Source organism: Osmerus mordax, chromosome 2 (genome assembly GCF_038355195.1).
Source record: "Osmerus mordax isolate fOsmMor3 chromosome 2, fOsmMor3.pri, whole genome shotgun sequence".
Classification (NCBI taxonomy): domain Eukaryota; kingdom Metazoa; phylum Chordata; class Actinopteri; order Osmeriformes; family Osmeridae; genus Osmerus; species Osmerus mordax.
Window position 1 is genome coordinate 22,445,310 of NC_090051.1, and position 19,737 is coordinate 22,465,046.

Below are 19,737 nucleotides of genomic sequence, written 5' to 3' on the forward strand. Positions count from 1 at the left end.
CTCATCCTCTGGCCTCCTCTCTCCTCATCATCGCTCCTCATCCTCTCTGTCCTCATCCTCTCTCTCCTCATCCTCTGGCCTCCTCTCTCCTCATCATCTCTCCTCATCATCTCTCCTCATCCTCGCTCCTCATCCTCTGGCCTCCTCTCTCCTCATCCTCTCACTCCTCATCCTCTCTCCTCATCCTCTCCTTCCCTCTCCTCTTCTGGTGACCAGAGCTCCAGACTCAGTGATGACAGCAGGATGTCTCGTGACGACACTAGGGTGACTCGCTCATCCAAACTAGACTTAACGGTGGGTGCTATGACAACCCCTCTCCCCTTCCTCCCTCTTGTTGATGTCCCACTCCCTCCTATCCTGGTGGCAGGGGCATGTCTGTGGTGGTGTGTGAGTTGAGACAGAGGGCTGTGTGGGGTCCTGCCAGCGTGTTGTCCTCCTGGGAGTGTGATCTTCCTGTCCTCCCACGTGTGTCTCCTCTCTTTATCTCTCTTCCTCCTCACCGTTTTACTCACTCTCCCTCTTCTCCTCTTCTTGCACTGCTGCCTTCCTTCTCTCCTTCTATCCTCCCCCTCCTCCTCTCCCTCCTTGTCTCCTATCTTCTCCCTCCTCTCCCTCCTTGTCTCCTATCTTCTCCCTCCTCCTCCCCCTCCTCCTCTCCCTCCTTGTCTCCTATCTTCTCCCTCCTCCTCTCCCTCCTCCTCTCCCTCCTCCTCTCCCTCCTCCTCCCCCTCCTCCTCTCCCTCCTTCTCTCCGTCCCTCTCAGAGCTCCAGACTCAGTGATGACAGCAGGTTGTCTCGCTCCTCCAGACTGGACCTCCAGCCGGTGGGTGATGCTGATGCTGTTACTGGCTCTGTTCCAGTTCACTTTATTTCCTGCCACTCTGTTGATCACTCACTGGCTCTGTTACTTTCTCAACAAGCCTCCCTCCTCCCTCTTCCCTCCCCCCTCTTCTCTCCTCCCTCCTCCCTCTTCCCTCCCCCCTCTTCTCTCCTCCCTCCTCATCTTCCCTCCCCCCTCTTCTCTCCTCCCTCCTCATCTTCCCTCCCCCCTCTTCCTTCCCCCCTCTTCTCTCCCCCCTCCTCATCTTCCTTCCCCCCTCTTCTCTCTCCCCTCCTCCTTCCTCCTCCTGTTCTTATCGCAGGCAGCCTATGCTTCCTCTGACTTATACAGCAGCAATGGCCTGTCTTCCTCTAGACAGCAAGGCTCTGCTTACAATGGCTACCAGGTCTGTACACACACACACACACACACACAACATTTAAACTGGATAACCTGATTCAGATGCTGGTTATGGTTTTCTGTCCTCAATGCGACACACTGTGTCGTTTTTGACCCACCTACTGTAGTACTCCGGTCTCCTCAGTCAGATCTCCTACCAGCGGAAACACAGGGTTGGTGTTCCTCACCAGCCTGCCCTCTGGCCCTGCCCTCTCTCACCCTGCCCTCTGGCCCTGCCCTCTCTCACCCTGCCCTCTGGCCCTGCCCTCTCTCACCCTGCCCTCTGGCCCTGCCCTCTCTCACCCTGCCCTCTGGCCCTGCCCTCTCTCACCCTGCCCTCTGGCCCTGCCCTCTCACACCCTGCCCTCTGGCCCTGCCCTCTCTCACCCTGCCCTGTGGCCCTGCCCTCTCTCCACCCCCACTGATTCATATCTGTGATGCACACTTGTTTTCCACGAATGGGACCTAGTCACCTGACAGTCACTTAGTTTGAGCCTTAAAGCCGACACTGAATGTTTTAATTTTCACTTGTTCCCCAGTTTGCACCAGTGCGTCCCCTAGTGACCTTGCAGTGCACACACCTTCGGTTGCTTAGATACACATCTCACCCTTCAGTAGCTTAGATACACATCTCACTCGTTTGAGCAGAAAGGCACAAGTAGGCCAATTACACGTTATCCTCACTGTGTGGACTGCTTGATTGGAGCATGTATCTAGAAGCAAAGAGTGGCCCTGTCCTCAAGTCAAATATACTGATTCATACTTCACTTATCTGGTGCGTGTGTGTGCGTGCGTGCGTGTGTGCGTGTCTGCAGGCCTCCTTGTACGAGGACAGCCTGTACAGTGTGTCTCGGCGGGTCACTGGCTCCAACTCTCGCGTAAGACTTTCACAGCATCGAAACTGTGTGTGTGTGTGTGATGGTACACTAGACTTGAGTGTGCTCTGAAACGCATGAAGAGTTTCTCAAAATGCATCTTGAATGCCTCACTGATCGACTTTGTCATTAACCTCTGTTTGATGCCTCTCGGTCGGCCGTGTGTGTGTGTGTGTGTGTGTGTGTGTGTGTGTGTGTGGGGGTGTGTGGGGGTGTGTGTGTGGGGGTGTGTGTGTGGGGGTGTGTGTGTGTGTGTGGGGGGGGGGTGTGTGTGGGGGTGTGGGGGTGGGGGTGTGGGTGTGTGGTATATAGTCTGAGGATCTTACAGCAACATAACTGAGAGTGAGGCGTGGATCTCTCATGCTCCCTAGCGCCTTTTACACATTTTGCAGTGCGTGTTCTTGACCATACTTGTCTTCTAGATGTTTCTGGGGGTTGTTGTCTAATGACAGTCTGCGTCTGTGGTGTGTGATGATCTTCCCTTCTCAGTAGCATGGTACCAAGCATGGCTGCTGTACGTGCTACTGAACACACAAACACCCTTCAGTATCATTAACTCTGGTCGTGACGCCTGGGAACTCTCATAGAAAGACCCATTTCCCTTTTCCCTTGCCCCATTTCCTGTTGCCTGCTGTGCATGAGTGTGTGTGTGAGACATTGCTTACGACAGGACTTGTGTCACTGAGTGTAGCTGATCGAGTGTGTGTGTGTGTGTGTCCTCTCCAGCCCTCAGAGTACAGTAGCTATCGAGGCTCCAGGGCTTCCTCCAGGGCCAGCTCTGCCCGTGCCAGCCCAGTGGTGAGCTCCCCTCCCCAGTCACACACCTCCACCCTGGTCCCTATCAAGCATGTCTGGGGGATTAGATCTGTCTGGGATTTCACAAGGCTTTAGGAAGTGTATAATAAGTGTTATCAATAGCAGAATACTTAAAAGGATGATATCCCTTGAAAACCACTTGATCAGAACACAATACATTCAGGACAATACAGGACAGGCACCTTATTATATATATACACACACACACACACTGTCACACATACACACACACTGTCACACATACACACACACACACACTGTCACACACACACACACTGTCACACACACACATTATATATATATATATATACACACACACATTATATATATACACACACACACACACACACTGTCCCAGCCCCATGTGACAACAGCCCTGCGTCGGCATGTGAGGTCGTTCTGGGAGCTGGTCAGTGGAAGTGCTGACACAGCTCTCCTAAATGTTTCTTGTCCATCGGCGCCCCCTGGCGGCGGTGCAGGAGGACGGCGGCTCTGTGGCCAGCTTCCTGCGCAGCGCAGCCCCGGGGGGCGTCCTGCCCAGAGACCTGGACCAGCTGTCCATCCCCAGCCTGTCAGACGTGAGTGGCCGGGTCACGCTGAAGAGAGTCCGGCCCGACGTCAAAACCGTTAACGTGCGCTAGCGGAATACTGTCCACTTTTGTGATATGTAAAAAAAATACTGTCCGCTTTACTTTCCCTGTCAGTTAAAAGCTACAAGGTGGTACCTTTTTAACGGAAGAAGAACAGTATTTAGCTGATTTTAACCGACTGGGAAAGGACTGTTATCTTAAGGACGTCAGGTCGGCATAGCGACGGATGTGTCTTGGCATTCTAAAGCAGTGATGACGTCAGGCCGGATGCTTTTGGGCAGCCGGGTGCTTTTGGCACGACGGCACCAGCATGGCTGCCGTGTCTGAGCTGTGGATCTTGGTGTCCTGCCCTCCTCTGCCCCTCTGGGAATCAGCGCTCCCGTTTCCCCCAGAAGGGGGAGTGTGATGGCCTGCTAAGCCTTCTGTTTGTCTGGTTGTGCTCCCAGGTCATGTGTAATAAGTGTGAATTGGACTTTGAGAAGGGTAGGGTAACTGAGTTTAACTTTAGAGGCTGTGTAGAGATAATCCAGTCCTTAGTCAAATGGTATGGAATTAGTGGATGATTTGTGGGCATGATGTATAATATGTCAAACTAACTACAGCTTAGATGACTACTGACATTGTCTGTGATCCTGTCAAACACATGCTGGTGCTCTGGTCCAGCAGCAGGTTTGTGTGTGTTGTACCAGCGTTGACTGCAGCGATGACTTGACTGGGCGTGTCTTCCATCACCCCACCTCACAGCAGGGTTGTGATAGGATGGCATTGTGAGGGTGTGATAAGTAGACGTGACTACTAACTCCTGGCCCTACCCTTCCTTTCAAAGCCCTGTAGTCCTTCTCCTTGTGACTGACGTCACCATGTCGACCATGTTCTGACTCTGCTTCCTTCTTCCCTACAGAGCGAGGATCGAGATTACCTGGAAAAGGTACGTGGTGATTTCTGCAGAGAAACCTGCGAGTCGCCAGGCTACGTTCTGAGACGTTGTACGAGCCCTCCTCCTGATAACCAATCAGCTTCTCCTCTGCAGGGTTCTCGAGCAGCTTCCGTCCTATCGGCAGCGACCCTCGCCTCGCTCGGCGGGACTTCCTCCCGGAGAGGAAGTGGTGAAATATCCATTGCTGCTGACACCGAGGTCTCCATAAGAGAGATCAAGGTGAGGCTCCAGGAGCCGTTCTCCTCCCTCTCTCTCTCCCCCTCTCCTCCCTCCCTCCCCCTCTCCCTCCCTCCCTCCCTCCCTACCCCTCCCTCCCTCCCTCCCTACCCCTCCCCCTCTCCCCGGCTCTCCACACCTGTCTGTTACCATCAACACTGCCGCGCTCCTCCTCCTGTACCTGTCATGTTGCTCGAGGTTTCCCTCCAGCTGTGCCCACTGCCGCTGCACATGTCTCTGTCGCCTCACCCTTCACACGCTCTGTACCCCAGGAGATTCATGAGCTGAAGGATCAGATACAGGATGTGGAATCCAAGTACATGCAGAACCTCAAAGAAGTCAAGGTACAACAGCCAAGCTGCCCCCAAACCACGCCGTCACAAACTAAGGCTCTGACAGCAACCAGTGTTTCAAAATCCCTGTGTGGTGTGGTAGTATGCTGTAGATGCTCATCCAGTTTGATCATGAATAATCATATCGTTGAGTCGGGCTGATGGTGTTTATTACAGTTTTAGACTAGTTTTAGTTTTAGTCCCCCCCTTTGCAATGACTCCTTCCAGCTACTAACTAGGTAGGACTACTGAATGTGTCTTTCCTGAACAATACACCGTAGCTTAGCTTTACTAAACCTGCATGCCGATCTTTCAGGCATGGATGATCTTCATTTGAATGCTGTCGTGAACCACTCCTCCACACTATCACAGTACATCCTTGCTCTTAATCCTCAATACCTTAAACCTACAAGTCAAAGCCCTTGTGTAGAATGTGATTTATCCTCCATTCTTTTAGATGTTTGTACGTTATCTATCTGTGAAACCTTTCGATGTGTTTGTGTACGAAAGGAGTTAGGTCTGTGAGTGTGTGTATGTCTGTGGGCCCATGCACCTGTGCTTGCTTGTACTCATCCAACATGCCTCCCCCACCTCCCCCAGGACGCCCTGGTGGAGGTGGAGGAGAAGTACCGTAAAGCCATGGTGTCCAACGCCCAGCTGGACAATGAGAAGAACAACCTGATGTACCAGGTGGACACGCTGAAGGACTCGCTCATGGAGCTGGAGGAGCTGCTGGCTGAGTCACGCCGGGAGTACGAGGAGAAGGTCAAGGTAGGGAGCGCTGGGACTGCGCCTGGACTGTGGAGGATGACTTCCGTTTTTTATTTATGTTTCTAGAGAAAGCCTGTGTTTATTTCTGTCTCATTGTGTCCGTGCCCCCCCCCCCCTCCCCAGGAGCACGAGAGGGAGAAGCATGCTCACGCCGTGCTGCAGTTCCAGTTCAACGAGCTGAAGGAGACGCTGAAACAAAGCGAGGAAATGCTGACTGTGAGTACGACGGCAGCTGAGAACCACACCTACGGACACCCCACTCCGTCAACCAGGACCAACTCTTGAGTCCGAGCTTGTTTTCAAACATTCCTGTCCTCTCGCATGCCGTTTCTTCTACATCTCTCTCTCTCTCACACGCTTTCTCCTCCTTCCTGTTCTCTGCTGGCGTTCAGGAGATCCGTCAGCTGCGAATGAAGCAGGATGGTTTAAACAGAGAGATCTCTGACCTCCAGGAGACAGTGGAGTGGAAGGATAAAAAGATCGGGGTAGGCCCTGTGAATGCTAACCCATTAGCTTGTTGGTATGAATACGATTGAGAGAATACAGCCACGCCTAGTTCCAGCAGGCCTCACACCTGCTCCTGCATCACAGTGAGGATCTCTGCTGTTGTTTGTTTCTGTGCACCTCATTCCTCCCTCTTCCTCCTGTTCCTCCTCTTCCTCCTGTTCCTCCTCTGCTTCCTCCTCCCTGCCTGCGGGGGCGCCGTTCAGGCCCTAGAGCGGCAGAAGGAATATTCAGACGCGATCCGAAACGAGCGAGATGAGCTCAGGGATGAGGTGGTCCAGCTGAAGGACATTCTAAAGGTACTGAGGTAGCCTAGCCTAGCGAGGCCTAGCCTAGCAGTGTGGTGGTGTGCGCCGTAGAAATCGTCATCTTCACAGATGTTTCGCCTGTTCAGAATTGTAATTTACCATTCAGCAGGGCCCTTGTCTCCACGGCGACGCGCAGAGGAGTAGAGCCCCGTGACCTCGTAATCCACAGTCGTTTTAACGTTGGCTCTGTTTACCAAAGAAGGATCTAGAAGGCTGTCATCACAATGTGTGTGCGTGTGTGTTTCTTAGAAACATGGGATTGTGCTGGGACCCGACCTGACCACCAATGGAGAGAGTGTGGAGGCAGCGAGCGAGGGCTCGCAGGGTGTGGACCCAGCCTCTCGCCTGGCCCAGGACCCCCACACCCCCTCGGAGGGGAACAGCGTGCTGGGTAAGCCCACTCCGAACGCCTGTCGGAATTACCTCCGCAGCTTTGCACACCTGCAGCTGTGCACGCCTGCAGCTGTGCACTCCTACTGCTGTGCACGCCTGCAGCTGTGCACGCATGCTGTGCACGCCTGCAGCTTGGCATTTCACTCTGCTACTAACACTCTCACTGCTCGTGTTCATCCTCACTCGCTCCCCGTCGAACCGATCAACCCGTCACTCAGTCATGGTTTAATACACGTCACATACTGGAGATGCGGATTCCTGAAGTGTGGGGATTTTAGTTGTACATTTTAGAGTCCGTTCCTGTGGTTGATATTGTTGTCAGAGTTCAGGTAATTATCATGTTATTTCACATCCTTTGCACTTAAATACTGCAAGTAGTGTTCCAGGCAAGGTTTCAACCTTGTTCCTGATTCATTCAGATAACAATAATTCAATAATTTTTTATCTCAGTTACCTGTGATTTGTCTTGAACTTCTCCTTGTCTTATGGCAATGCTGAACACGTCATGAGGTTAAAGGTCGCAGCTCACTCGCAGGATCTTCTGTGCTCTCCTGGTGATTCTGGGATCAAGATCTCTTTCTGGTGCTATCCTCCTCTATCTTCTCTTCCCCCTCTTACCGGCCAATCAAGTCTTTTTAATATGCTTTCCCGCTATGATGGCCAAGCTTCTTATGACAATAAACATGAAAGATACCTGCGATCCCACACCAGCCCTCACCCTTTGGCCTCTACCACTCCCAGGGAAAAATCGGGAGATGCAGTTGGCAGGTAGAGGAGATAAGGAGGTGGATCCACCAGGGTCCAGGCAGCGAGAAGAGAAGCAGGAAGAGGGGGAAGAGGAGGTTCTGACCGCCCCTGACCCCAGGGGCCTGGGAGCTTATCCCAGGACTGAAACAGCCGTAGAGAAACAGCAGGGTTTCCTCTCACGAGATTGTGAAGCTGCAGATGACCTCAACAAAGACGGTCGTAATGATTTTGCAGTTGCAGATGTGAAAAGGTCCGGCTCCACTGAGGAACAGGTGATTCTGACAGATCCTGAGCACAGTGTAGAAGTAGAGGAAACAGAAAACAGACTCGCAGGCGTAGAGAGGGGTGACGCAGGGGAGATTAAGGGGAGTGATGGGGAAGATGACCCTAAGAAGGTCAAAGTGCATCATTTAGAGAGTCAGCCAGTCAGACAAAGTGTTAACGGTTCAACAGAAACCTCCTCAGAGAAGCCCCCTGCAGTTGAGGACAAAACAAATATAAAAGCATCAAACAATCCAGGAAATGACCTCGATGGATCGGGTCAGAGGCAGGTCCAATCAGACGCTGGGTCTCCAGAGGAGGTGGAGAAAGCAGAGGTGGAGGTCCCGGAGGAACCAGACGTGACCTCCAGTCAGCCTCAACCCCAGGGCGGGAACGCCTCAGGCAGGAAGAAGAAGAAAAAGAAGAAGAACAAGAAGAAAAGGGGAGAGTCTCAGAACGATGAAAAGCCGGGGGGCGACGCGAAGACCGGCGGAAAGAACACGAAAGAGAACGAAGACTCGGGTAGCAGAGAGAAGCCGTCTGAAATGGTTGAACCCCAACAGGCTTCCACTGTAATTCCAAATGAATCTCAGATTGACCAAGAAAACGGTCAGAAAACTGTTTTAGAAGCCACGCAAAATCCCACACTGGACCCAGAGAAGCCGGATGCAGGAACAAAGGCATCATTCTCGGAGTCAAACTGCAGTATTTCTACTATGAGTTGTGTTGCCGAGTGTACACCAAACACTGATCCTAAAGTGGAACCAGAACTCACAACCAACAAGGAAGAGATTATAATCCAGACAGCATTGCCAGCAACCACTGATATTTTAATAGAACAATCAGAACCCACATCTCAGGTTATGAACGAAGCAAATGAGTCAAAACACCCAGACAGTATCAGTGCTCTCGGAGACAAATGTGAAAACAAGGAGGTGGAATTTGAGTCCCCAATCGAAACTGACATCCATACAGAGAAGCCCGAACACACAAGCAACCATGATGAAGTTGTAAATGATCCAGAGACGTCCACTGACTCCAGATGTCAGTCGGACTTTCAGCCGTCCGCAAATGCTGTTTCAGCAGGTGTCAAAGAAGACGATGTTTCGAGGGTCTCCGATGCTGACCCCACAGAGATGATGTTTCAAACTTTCGAAGAGGAATCAGGAACTGACTTTCAAACATCTCCTAAACTCAGACCAGAGCTGGATCAGATAACGCTGGAAGCCCCAAGTGATGAGGATGGTCTCGTTAGCCCAGACCATTTCAGTGCTAAAGCAGCACTAGACGTGGAGAGGCTTCCCCAGGAGGAACCAGACGGGAGCGACAGGGACTCTGAAAATGCCCCCGAACGTGACAACACAGTCCAAGCAGAGGCAGAGAAGGGCCACAGCTCAGATAACAACACATCTCTGGACGGCAGCTGCCTCAATGAGACCGTGAGCGAGTCTGAGGTATCGGGTGTGGTGTTGGACCCCCAGCTACTGAAGGAGATGTGTGTCGCTGCCGGGGAACACGCCACCACAGAGAGCAGCTCAGGAGGGTTGGAGGGTTCTGCCACTCCAAGCACCAACGACGAGAAGGATGAGACACGTTTGGGTTTATCCTCGAGCGAAGACCAAGAGGATTCCAGGAAGGACGTGCGAGAGGACGACAAGCTGATTGGACCCCCCACGCTGGAGAGCGAGGAAGAGGAGGAGGAGAATATGAAAGGGCAATCATTTGACTTCGACGACTTGGATATGGAGATTTCGGCAGACGACAAATCTGAAACTCACCAAACAAACGTACACACGGAGAAGGTGCTCACGCCAGAGGAGGTTGACGGTTGTAACATGGAGCAAAGCCAAAGTAAAGCTGTTAGTGAAGAGTCAGACACAATGCCACAGCTTCTAACTCAGGAAGATCCTGACTCTTGTCTGAGACACAATAAAGGGGAGCCTGAGGACCAGTCAACAGGACAGAGAGATACTGTAGTGGAAGAGCAGGAGGCCAGTGGGCCAGATGAACACCCAAGCCCAAAGCAAGAAGCCCATAGCCCAGAGGTAGAGATCCAGGAACAGCTAGCGGCTTTCCCAAAAGAAGTGAGAGAGGTGAATGAACAGGGGAGCATTCCGGAGGAGAGAGCAGGATTGATCATCGGACAACAGGACGGTGCACAAAGTGGAGGGGTGCAGAATGATGAGCATGCTGTTTTGGTGGAGGAAGGGGTGGAAGCTATCGATGATGGGCTGCAGGCTGAGAGGTTAGGTAGCCAGAACATAGCGGAGCCAGTCGTACAGAACTATGTGCCTTCTAGGAAAGGATCTAAAAGCAGCAGCAGCAAGAAGGGGAAGGGGAAGGGGAAAGAGGACTGTAAGATGTCCTAGTCATAGGACCCAGATACATACCTTTTTTTTATACATGTAATTCCGGTTTTGGCTTCAAACAAAAAAATAATAATTGAGATCAGAACAACTTCGAAGTGATTGTAAGGTCCAGACTTTTTGAGACAGTTAATCTCTAAATACGTGTCTGTAAAAGTTATGTCATGGATACTAAGATGATATTGTACTGGTTGCTTCAAAGAACATACTGTATTTATTTTGTGGAATTAGTGAGCATATTAGCTACCATATTTATCATGCTTCATGCATCAGTACGTATTGCACCATTTTGACTTCATACTCTTACAACACATAACTAATGTACTTTTTTTAACAAATGGTTGTGTATAACATCTAGGTAGAAGTATTAGATAAATCGCCAACAAGTCTAAAATCTTGCGGCTGACCACCCAGTTCCAGTTGTCAAAGAAAGCAGATTATTGTTTACTGAGAAGTTCTTTTGTAATCCAGTGTTGTCAGAATACAGTAATTAGGCTTTTTATGAAAAGTAATCCCTCGTCGCATTGGGGGAAAACGTCACAGGAAATTCACTTCAGCCAATTATGTATGTGTTGGATTTGTCTTATTGTTTTTGATTCTGTTTGATGCAACTAAATAAATATCAGGTTCTAAATGTGCAGTGCAACTATTCAATTCTATTATAATCCGTTCTATTCTAAGACTAGTCCATAAATATGTATAGTATACATGTTCCATTGAATTAACTTTTTTGACGTAATTACATGTATTGACTTGAACAAAATAATTGTACCAGCTTTTAAAACCAAGGGAAACACAAGCAGTATGATCTCTTGACATAATAACCACACATACAATACAATCTCCTCCATGTATTGTGCCGCATGCAGATTACGATCAGTATTTCCCCCTAGTGTCCTCCACAGTGTGTGCATGCCATCTCCTTCACCCCCCACCTCTCCCAATGGACACCTGCTCCATTGCATGCACACTGCTCCCCCTGACCCCCCTCCTCCACCCGGCCCCTCCCAACCCTGGTATGTCGACATCGGTTTCTTAAGTCATGATATCGTTGCCAAATGAGTGTTGTGAAATAATGTGGTCTCAAACATGTTTTTAAAAACCCATAAACATGCAAAAATATGTTTTTTTTAATTGTACATTGGAATACTTTTTATTTCAGAAATACGCCTGAGGAAATTGGTGGATGAGCGTGAGAACTTAATAGGACAGGTGAGTCAGGCACCTCACCATTGTCCCAAAAGATGATTTACATACTGTGCATCAGTAGCCAAAGTGCCCATTCATTTTGTGGGAAACCCTGGTAGCTTACTGGACAAAGCGTCCTGGGTTCGAATCCAGCCTTGGTCTTGTCTTCCCCTCCCTTACAGCCTTTCCTGTCACACTTTACATAAAAACGATCCAAGATATGTCTCTTCTAAATGCAGTTTGTGCACCCGTAGAGTGTTGGGGACTGACAGGTGTGGTGTTTGACAGGTGAAGAAGCTGAAGGCTCAGGTGGAGCAGAGGAGGCCGAGGAACGGCCCGGAGGACGGCTCCAGCCCGGACGGAGACGTCCAGGAGAACGGCACGGATGTTAACCTTGTAGAACTGCAGAGTGAGTGTTCCTCGCCTGTCTTTCAAACTCAGCGTGCAGTCGTGAGTCGTAACACTCGTTCCACGGGGATCTGATATTGTTTTCTTTATACAGGAGATGCCAGCAGACAAATTAGTGATCTGAAGTTTAAACTTGCCAAGGTGGAGCAAGAAGTTACCGCTTCTGAGCAGAATGTAAGTGAAGACAGTATTTTTAACAATTTGACTTGATACAATTGTATTGAGTTTCTCGTCAGACTATTCACTTTGCTCTACGGCAGGTTACAAGACTTGAAGGTCAAGTCATACGCTATAAGAGCGCGTCAGAGAACTCAGAGAAAGTGGAGGATGAGCTGAAGGCGGAGAAACGCAAGCTGCAAAGAGAGGTTCAGTACAACTCCAGTACCTCCCCACCCAGTCTGTAACAACACCATGTCTATATCCATCACAGATCATCAAACTGCATGCTTTCTTTACAGCAGAGACATTTATTATCTGAAATCAGTTTGTCATCCTCCATGTCCTCTCCCCACAGTTGCGGACAGCTCTGGACAAGGTAGACGAACTAGAGTCGAACAATAGCCACCTAAACAAACGGCTGGACAAGATGAAAGCCAATCGCACCACGGCAACAACTCCATAGTGATCACCAAGGAGACGAACTCCACCCCCAGACTCCTCTCCGGCTCTGACTGACCACACAGCCTCACCCCCCGACACACTCACCATTCGCCTTGCAACCTCATCAAAGAAACTTGAGAAATTGAAGTATTGTAACCACAGAAGCGCAGATCACGCAACGTAGAACCCACGCAACGTAGAACCCACGCAACGTGCCATTTCCCGTCTGTTTGTTTTTTCATTTAGTAATATTTCTAGGTTTAGTATTGACACCCAGTGAGCTCTGTCTAAACCCCATGATGAAGGGGAGGAGGCGCCTCGTACCTGAAGACTGTTTGAGCATCTGGGATACCTGGACACAACGTCTGTTTTTGCACAACAGAGTTGTTGGTCGTGGGGCCTCTGGCTGTCCTGGAACTAAAGGGATCAGGGAAACGCAGCTAGCTCGATGGGCTACGTGACCAGTCTAGAACCTTCCGGTGTAGAGCCTAGAAGAACCCAAACCGTCCGCTCCGCCGCCTGTCTCCACCCAGCATCCGTGTTCGTGGAATAAAGAGGACTTTAGGTGTCCAGGGACTGAACTAGAAGCTTGTGTGCTGTGGAAATGCCAGACTTTTTTGTGTTTGTTTCAAGTTTTTGCTCCTGCGTCTTTCTCATCTCCGGCCTCAGCCAAATTATCTGAAATGTTGGGTGTGAATGTCTCTCTCCCTTTTCTATTATTCCTGTACTGTCATGTCTAAAGGGTGTTTGGGTGTCTAGACCATGGGAAGAGGCTATACACCTGTCCTGCTTGTAGTTCTCACTACAGTCCACATGTTGGATCATCACACAAGCATAACTCATAGCTTCTCACTTACGATACACTGCAGGCTTTTGTTTTCAGATTTATTCAACTCCAGAAACATAGCGTTGGATCGTTTTTGTTTGCAAAAGGATTCTCATTAGTTTATTAATGTAACGAGACAACTTTCTCGTTGAATGTACGGGTTGTAAGGTTGGCCCCTGCTAAGCCACGTCATCAAACATCAACAATTGGTCTTCTCTTCTTCTAGCCTCGTGTAGAAAGTCGCTGTTTGGCCTTTCAACATGCGCTTGGTAAATAAGACATGCTGCTGAAGTTGAATGCCGATGCTAGTGATGAGGACACACACACACACTGGGGAGATGCAGCTTCACTGTTTACAAAGCTTTAAAATGTTTGTAAGGAGACTTAAGGAAATGTAATCTTTGTGCAATAAAATGTCCAACCATGCTGTACGCATACTACGCAAAATAATGTACAGGGTTGGTTGTCTCAACCATCTAAAGAACCGTTGGGCAACGTAAAACGCCTGCATGAGCAGTAACACAGTACAGGAGTTTCTGTGATCGTTTCTGTCGAGCAGGAAAACATTTCCACTCCTGAACTAGAAATACAGGAGAGGGCTCCTGCGGCTACAGATATCCCTGAACCTAGCGTCCTGCATCAGTCTGGATCTGTGAGGGGCACATTCCCACATCCAGTCTGGGGGTCCGTGTTCTCCATCGCAGGTGGGGCTGAGTATGCTCGGTGCTGGATGCGCTGGACCATGCGCCGGCCGTAGAAGTCCCGGTGGTCTGGAGGCAGCTCATCCAGGGCGCTCAGGGCCCTCTCCACCGCCTGCAGCGCCCGCCTGGCCGGCTCCGGGTCTTTATTCCCATACGGGTCTTTCCTGTCGTAGCTCTCCGCCGGTAAGTGGCGCCAGAACACGTTGACACCGACTCCGAACTCCAAGGCCAGCGTGTTGTGGAACCACAAGGCTTCGGAAGAGAATTATTTTTTGATTAAACTATCAATGTTGATATTGTGTTTGTTGTTAACATTGTAGTTCTATGGAGGGAGGTTTGTTAAGAGAGGGTTTTGAGAAGTGAGTTGATGTATTTAACCCTTGTGTTATCTTCGGGTCATTCTGACCCATCAGTCATTGTGACCCACCGTCGTATTGCGACAAATTTACCTCCTACAAAAACAAAGTGAAGCATTTTCTTTTAACTGTCGGGCTGTCTCAGACCCAACACATTGCAATGGTTAAAAGAAAATTATTTTTATTTGTTTTTGTATTGGGTAAAATTCTGTAAACACAACGGTGGTTCGTTATGAACCTTTGGGTCATGTGACCCGAAGGCAGCACAAGGTGTTCAGTACCAGGGATGAAGAGCAGGTCTCCAGGCTCCAACACACACTCGTATCTGCAGGCCTTCACAAACTCTGGGAAGCGCTCCAAGTCTGGGGAATCGATGTCCAAAACCTGGGATTTATCTCCTGATAAAAACGACATAGACACAGTTAGTGTGAATGTAAAAATAGCTATTTTGAAAAACTAATGCTGAATTGAAAGATTTGCTTATGCCCTTGGAACGTGAAAAAAATGATGGGCTAATTAGGTTCAAATTGGTTCTTTGATATGATCAGATGCATTCGATTTGGTTACTTTACCTGACAGGTAGAGATGCAATGCATCTTGGGGGCTGAAAAGCACGACTCGCTTCCTTCCTGTCACCTGGGCCAGCAAGTTGTCCATCACCTGAAAAACACCCAAAAATGTTATAAACACATTGATACCCTGCAATACAAAATTGCCCCAGGGATGAAGCGTTAATTACGTCACCCTCTTCAACGTGATTTAACCGGTGCTCACGTCATAGTGTGTCCAAAGCTGCAGGCCAGGAGAGCTGATGCGGAAAACACTGGAGAAGAACTGGTCGGGTTGAAAGACCTGGGGGATGTGGAAGTCCTGCACCAGGACAGGGAACTGTTTACCCAGGTCAGCCGCATCCTGAGGGTTTAGGAGAGGGCAGGGCAGTATCGCTCTCGGACGATCCTAACTCTTAGTGACATTAACTCTTGTGTTATCTTCGGGTCATTCTGACCCATCAGTCATTGTGACCCACCGTCGTATTGCGACAAATTTACCGCTTACAAAAACAAAGTGAAGCATTTTCTTTTAACCGTTGGGCTGTCTCAGATCCCCCACATTGCAAAGGTAAAAAGAAAATTATTTGTTTTTGTATTCGGTAAAATTGGGTAAACACAACGATGGTTCGTTATGAACCTTTGGGTCATGTGACCCGAAGGCAGCACAAGGGTTAACTTTAATTTGTCTCAGTGGCATGAAGCAGATGCATTAGTAAGATACCTTCCGACTATCCTCTCCCAGCGTACGTAGATAATACCACTCATCCTGCCAAATGAATTACACATTTAGTCACAATATCATGTCCACCATGAAATATGAATGTAACTTAATGTCAAAAAGGCCTATTATTAGTTCAACTTTTTACCTCTAATAATTATATTAATTGTGAGGTTTGCTTTTGTCCGGATTGAACCCCATCTTACTGACCTCACTGAGGAAAAAGTCTGAGTGTTTCGTTTCAGCTGCCCTTTTGACAAATTCAGCAAATGGAAGTGTCCTGAGGAAGAAAAACAAGGTTTAGATAGAGAGAAACTGAGACCTAAGACCATTATTGTCTGTACATACTTTCCCTCACCTGTATACAAAGTTTTTCCCGAGGAAGTCCATCCGTGGTAGAGTGGATACATGAACCTTCACATCTCTGTTTCCGCCCATCTGTTTAAGGTACTCGACCGTCCACCGTTCCAGGCATGGTCCGAGACACACCCCTCTCAGCAGAGCTGGTCTTCGCTTCAATATCAAAAACAACGTTACTACTGCTAGCTATCTGTCATCACAGTCAGAATGCTATAATCTAGATAGAGTATAATGGGTGGGAAGCCGTTGGTCTTACCATCGGATATATCTCTCGCACAAAACCGTCCTCATCCATGTCACAGTAGACGGGAACAGGAACTTTCTTTTGGACTTCCATAACTTCATTTTTGGCGTGAATGATGAATGTCGGTACTCTGGCTTAAGGCGAGCAGCTTCGCAAATGTGGGTTGGTGTTACATTACTTATCTTCCCCATAATAGAAAAGTTGAAAAGGCATGTATCTGTACGATAGATTAACCTAGCTCTAACCATTTATGAATTCACTGCTACATCAAACATTTGCAAACTATGTAATGCAATTTAATGTGTTTAGTTACCTATATTGTACTTTATGAAGACATTTTAAGCTCTGCACACCGCATTTCCAATCGGACAACACAGGTAGAAGGACAGAAATGCTATGGAAGGAAAAAGATGGCGCTACCCATGTTGAGAGGTTGTTACTGTAGTAGGCCGCCTTCGACACTATTTCGTCTCTTCAAACCCGAGCGAGTTGTGTTGTCCTGGTCAAAAAATACCCGCCGGATACCCACAGTAAATGTCGGTGTTGTTTCCGCAGTGCGAACGTACAGCTCTGACCGAGGTGGACTTACTCCAAAACAGAAGGTTGTTGTGGTTAATATCCCCAACCCGTTTAAGTGGATACGCACCCGGATATACTACTTTTTGATTCGAGCATATTTTGATAAGGAATTTCGCATCGAAGAATTCACGGACGGAGCAAAGCAGGTGAGAACTTTAATTTTACATGAATAACCATACAAATACGCTTTAGTGAATGTGCTAGCTAACGAAAGTAAGCGGTCAGTAGGAAAACTAGAGAGGCAGGGGGCGTTCCCCGGCGAATGGTTCAGAGGGAGTCAATAGGTGCAGTGAATGTGAATGAATGTGATTTGGCCTTAAGTGAGGTATTGAGGTAGGTTAGTATGTGGTGCTGACATATTTCGTGAACTTGCCCATTACCATGAACACAAAAATTGATTGACAGAGAAACACTAACTGTTTTGATCCTCTCTAAATGTCATCTTCAATGTTCTTTTCTGCTGTTGCAGGCATTCTCCCATGTCTCCATACTCCTGTCCCAGTGTCAGTTTGAGGCACTTGAAAGTCTGGTTGCTCCAGATGTAAGTTGCAAGTTCGGATTAGCTCAACACGTGTTCCTTTGCAGTGGGATGCGTCCCTATGCAATGTCCTCACGTACAACTGTCTCTTATTTCTGCGTCTGTCTCACAGCTGATTGGGAAACTGAAGGAGAAATGTGCCCTTCTCCCCCCAAGTCACATTCAGGCCATTTCTGCAGATCCTGAAGAGATCATGTATACAATGCCAGAGGATGTGGGGATCTGCTATGATGATGATGGTGAGAGCTGATCCAGCACGTCTTGTCCACTTTTGGCAGATTTTTACTATTGTTTGAATTGATTTACATATTTAACTTTTACACCAATACATAATAACATGAATCTAATGTCAAGATGTATAAGAGTAATCATAATGTCTGTCACCCTCAACTTCCAGGGCGAAAGTTTGTCATTATTCTGATGCGTTTCTGGTATCTGACCAGTGCTGAGCTGGCTGATGATACTATGGAAGGAGCACGCATATTCCAGATATCTGCTGGAGAAGGAGATGCAAATGCTAAACGACTACTCACTGCAAATTATGAGTGAGTATATATGGGTGTCCGTGTCATACAGTAGTGAACAGTGAGTGTATGTGTCTGTGTCGTACAGTAGTGAACAGTGAGTGTATGTGTCTGTGTCGTACAGTAGTGAACAGTGAGTGTATGTGTCGTACAGTAGTGAACAGTGAGTGTATGTGTCTGTGTCGTACAGTAGTGAACAGTGAGCGTATGTGTCTGTGTCGTACAGTAGTGAACAGTGAGCGTATGTGTCTGTGTCGTACAGTAGTGAACAGTGAGCGTATGTGTCTGTGTCGTACAGTAGTGAACAGTGAGCGTATGTGTCTGTGTCGTACAGTAGTGAACAGTGAGTGTATGTGTCTGTGTCTTACGGTAGTGAACAGTGAGTATATGTGTCCGTGTCGTACGGTAGTGAACAGTGAGTATATGTGTCCGTGTCGTACGGTAGTGAACAGTGAGTATATGTGTCCGTGTCGTACGGTAGTGAACAGTGAGTATATGTGTCCGTGTCGTACGGTAGTGAACAGTGAGTATATGTGTCCGTGTCGTACGGTAGTGAACAGTGAGTATATGTGTCCGTGTCGTACAGTAGTGAACAGTGAGTGTATGTGTCTGTGTCGTACAGTGAAGTGTGTTAGTCATCTCCAATGTGTCACATGACACTCACCTTGCACACCTGCCCAGAAACAGGCATGCCATCACAAGAAAAGCATTAAAAGGAAATATGTGGCCTCTAAATGTCCTCTCCTCTGTGGCTGTAATCTTTGTCAGGTTCCAAAGGGAGTTCACCAAGGGGGTGGCTCCTGATTGGATCATCACCAGGATAGAACACTCGAGGCTTCTGGATTAACATGGCGGTGACGGAAGGTAGAAGGGAGGCATCGATTGATGGAGAGAATAAGGGAGTGGAGGACCAGAGTTCTTCAGACCTGAGACCCTGCAAGATTACTCCCCTTCCTGCTGAAATGAGACGACCCCAAAGAACAGGACTCGGGACATGAACGGAATGTTCTAGGGGGGACGATTGGGGCGAACTGCCATTAAATACATGCTGTCTACTGCAGAAGAGCTACACGTGTTTTAGACATGTCAGAGATCTCTGGTGTGGCTTCTGAAACTGGTTCTTGCTTCTGATTCGCTCCTGCAGTTTAAATCAGAGGTCACAACTTGGCTTTGAGAACAGGGCTTCAAGGTTAGAGACTTTCATTTTGTGTTTTGGATGAGTCATCATTTGAGGGTGTCACACACATAGAGGTACTGTTGAGATTCTGTCATCAGTCTCAGATTTGCTGCTGTCAATGCTATGACGTTCAGTGTAACTGACACACAGAGAAACTGTATTCACATTTATCAACTAACATGGAAACCATTCCCAACATATAGACAGCAGGGTTGCGTTCTTTTGATCAAATATTTTGCAAGGTGATGCTATGGAGGAAATACTACAGCAGTATGTTTTATAATTGCCCTGTTATCACATCAAAACCATGCCATATAAATGTATTATGCTGTATCAAGCAGGTATTTGACATTCATCTCTACAATAAAAACATGTTTCAGTGTTGGCCGTCAATTTAATGCATTTGCAGAGTCATCGCTTGGATTTGACGGGAAGTTTCTGAATAATTACACCTCAATATCGAGCGTAGTCCTCCCCTCATGCTTGAAATAAGCGTTAGTTGATAAGTTTTAAAATAATACGTCTCATAAAGTAAATACACTGTTACGTGGCAGTCGATGTAGTATTGTAGGCTACTCATCCCTGCTGCACCTGTGTTTTTACTTCTGTAGGGTCTCCCTGGACAACGCCTT

General features: G+C 48.3%; 3 protein-coding genes across 7 annotated transcripts in view; 2 read left to right on the forward strand and 1 right to left on the reverse strand.

Moving 5' to 3' along the window:
- The window catches only part of lrrfip1a (leucine rich repeat (in FLII) interacting protein 1a), a 36,293-nt gene extending 22,510 nt beyond the window's left edge, over positions 1-13,783 (forward strand). Inside the window, exons 10-28 of one of the 3 annotated variants that reach the window (XM_067229396.1) lie at positions 217-294; positions 764-823; positions 1,143-1,226; positions 2,035-2,097; positions 2,821-2,892; positions 3,390-3,488; positions 4,402-4,428; positions 4,531-4,656; positions 4,926-4,997; positions 5,586-5,756; positions 5,880-5,972; positions 6,149-6,241; positions 6,467-6,559; positions 6,818-6,959; positions 11,498-11,547; positions 11,812-11,932; positions 12,026-12,105; positions 12,192-12,296; positions 12,446-13,783. In XM_067229396.1, the coding sequence (XP_067085497.1) occupies positions 217-294; positions 764-823; positions 1,143-1,226; positions 2,035-2,097; positions 2,821-2,892; positions 3,390-3,488; positions 4,402-4,428; positions 4,531-4,656; positions 4,926-4,997; positions 5,586-5,756; positions 5,880-5,972; positions 6,149-6,241; positions 6,467-6,559; positions 6,818-6,959; positions 11,498-11,547; positions 11,812-11,932; positions 12,026-12,105; positions 12,192-12,296; positions 12,446-12,553 (1,737 nt within the window). In that variant the 3' untranslated portion in view covers positions 12,554-13,783. Of the gene's footprint in view, positions 1-216; positions 295-763; positions 824-1,142; positions 1,227-2,034; positions 2,098-2,820; positions 2,893-3,389; positions 3,489-4,401; positions 4,429-4,530; positions 4,657-4,925; positions 4,998-5,585; positions 5,757-5,879; positions 5,973-6,148; positions 6,242-6,466; positions 6,560-6,817; positions 6,960-7,702; positions 10,976-11,497; positions 11,548-11,811; positions 11,933-12,025; positions 12,106-12,191; positions 12,297-12,445 lie in introns of those variants that run through there. The other 2 variants (XM_067229397.1, XM_067229395.1) reach the window with 2 other exon arrangements.
- Positions 13,784-13,789: 6 nt separating this feature from the next.
- tyw5 (tRNA-yW synthesizing protein 5) lies at positions 13,790-16,709 on the reverse strand. 3 transcript variants are annotated; one of them, XM_067229400.1, is made up of 9 exons: positions 16,601-16,709; positions 16,300-16,421; positions 16,042-16,196; positions 15,894-15,963; positions 15,687-15,731; positions 15,189-15,326; positions 14,987-15,074; positions 14,696-14,812; positions 13,790-14,310 (listed from the first exon to the last, which is right to left on the reverse strand). In XM_067229400.1, the coding sequence occupies exons 2-9, from the start codon at positions 16,378-16,380 to the stop codon at positions 13,997-13,999; spliced, it is 1,008 nt and encodes a 335-aa protein (XP_067085501.1). In that variant the 5' UTR covers positions 16,381-16,421; positions 16,601-16,709; the 3' UTR covers positions 13,790-13,996. The 3 variants fall into 3 exon arrangements, with proteins under 3 accessions (XP_067085501.1, XP_067085500.1, XP_067085499.1); XM_067229399.1 differs by having other exon boundaries at positions 16,300-16,435; XM_067229398.1 differs by lacking the exon at positions 16,601-16,709 and having other exon boundaries at positions 16,300-16,509.
- maip1 (matrix AAA peptidase interacting protein 1) lies at positions 16,587-19,503 on the forward strand. Its single transcript, XM_067229401.1, has 5 exons — positions 16,587-17,012; positions 17,336-17,407; positions 17,517-17,643; positions 17,802-17,949; positions 18,697-19,503. Exons 1-5 carry the CDS (start codon positions 16,587-16,589, stop codon positions 18,773-18,775), a joined length of 852 nt encoding a protein of 283 aa, XP_067085502.1. The 3' UTR covers positions 18,776-19,503.
- The last annotated feature ends 234 nt before the right edge of the window (positions 19,504-19,737 follow it).

What these genes read in the sequence shown, in the direction of transcription:
- tyw5 (XM_067229400.1), bottom strand. Translation starts at nt 16,380, where the DNA reads ATGGAAGTCCAAAAGAAAGTTCCTGTTCCCGTCTACTGTGACATGGAT. An exon ending in AGCTTTGGACACACTATGAC is followed by an intron (nt 15,075 to 15,188) that starts GTGAGCACCGGT and finishes GGTGTTTTTCAG; the next exon opens with GTGATGGACAACTTGCTGGC. An exon ending in ATTGCATCTCTACCTGTCAG is followed by an intron (nt 14,813 to 14,986) that starts GTAAAGTAACCA and finishes CGTTTTTATCAG; the next exon opens with GAGATAAATCCCAGGTTTTG.
- maip1 (XM_067229401.1), top strand. Translation starts at nt 16,587, where the DNA reads ATGTGTTTAGTTACCTATATTGTACTTTATGAAGACATTTTAAGCTCT. An exon ending in AAAGTCTGGTTGCTCCAGAT is followed by an intron (nt 17,408 to 17,516) that starts GTAAGTTGCAAG and finishes TCTGTCTCACAG; the next exon opens with CTGATTGGGAAACTGAAGGA. An exon ending in CTACTCACTGCAAATTATGA is followed by an intron (nt 17,950 to 18,696) that starts GTGAGTATATAT and finishes AATCTTTGTCAG; the next exon opens with GTTCCAAAGGGAGTTCACCA.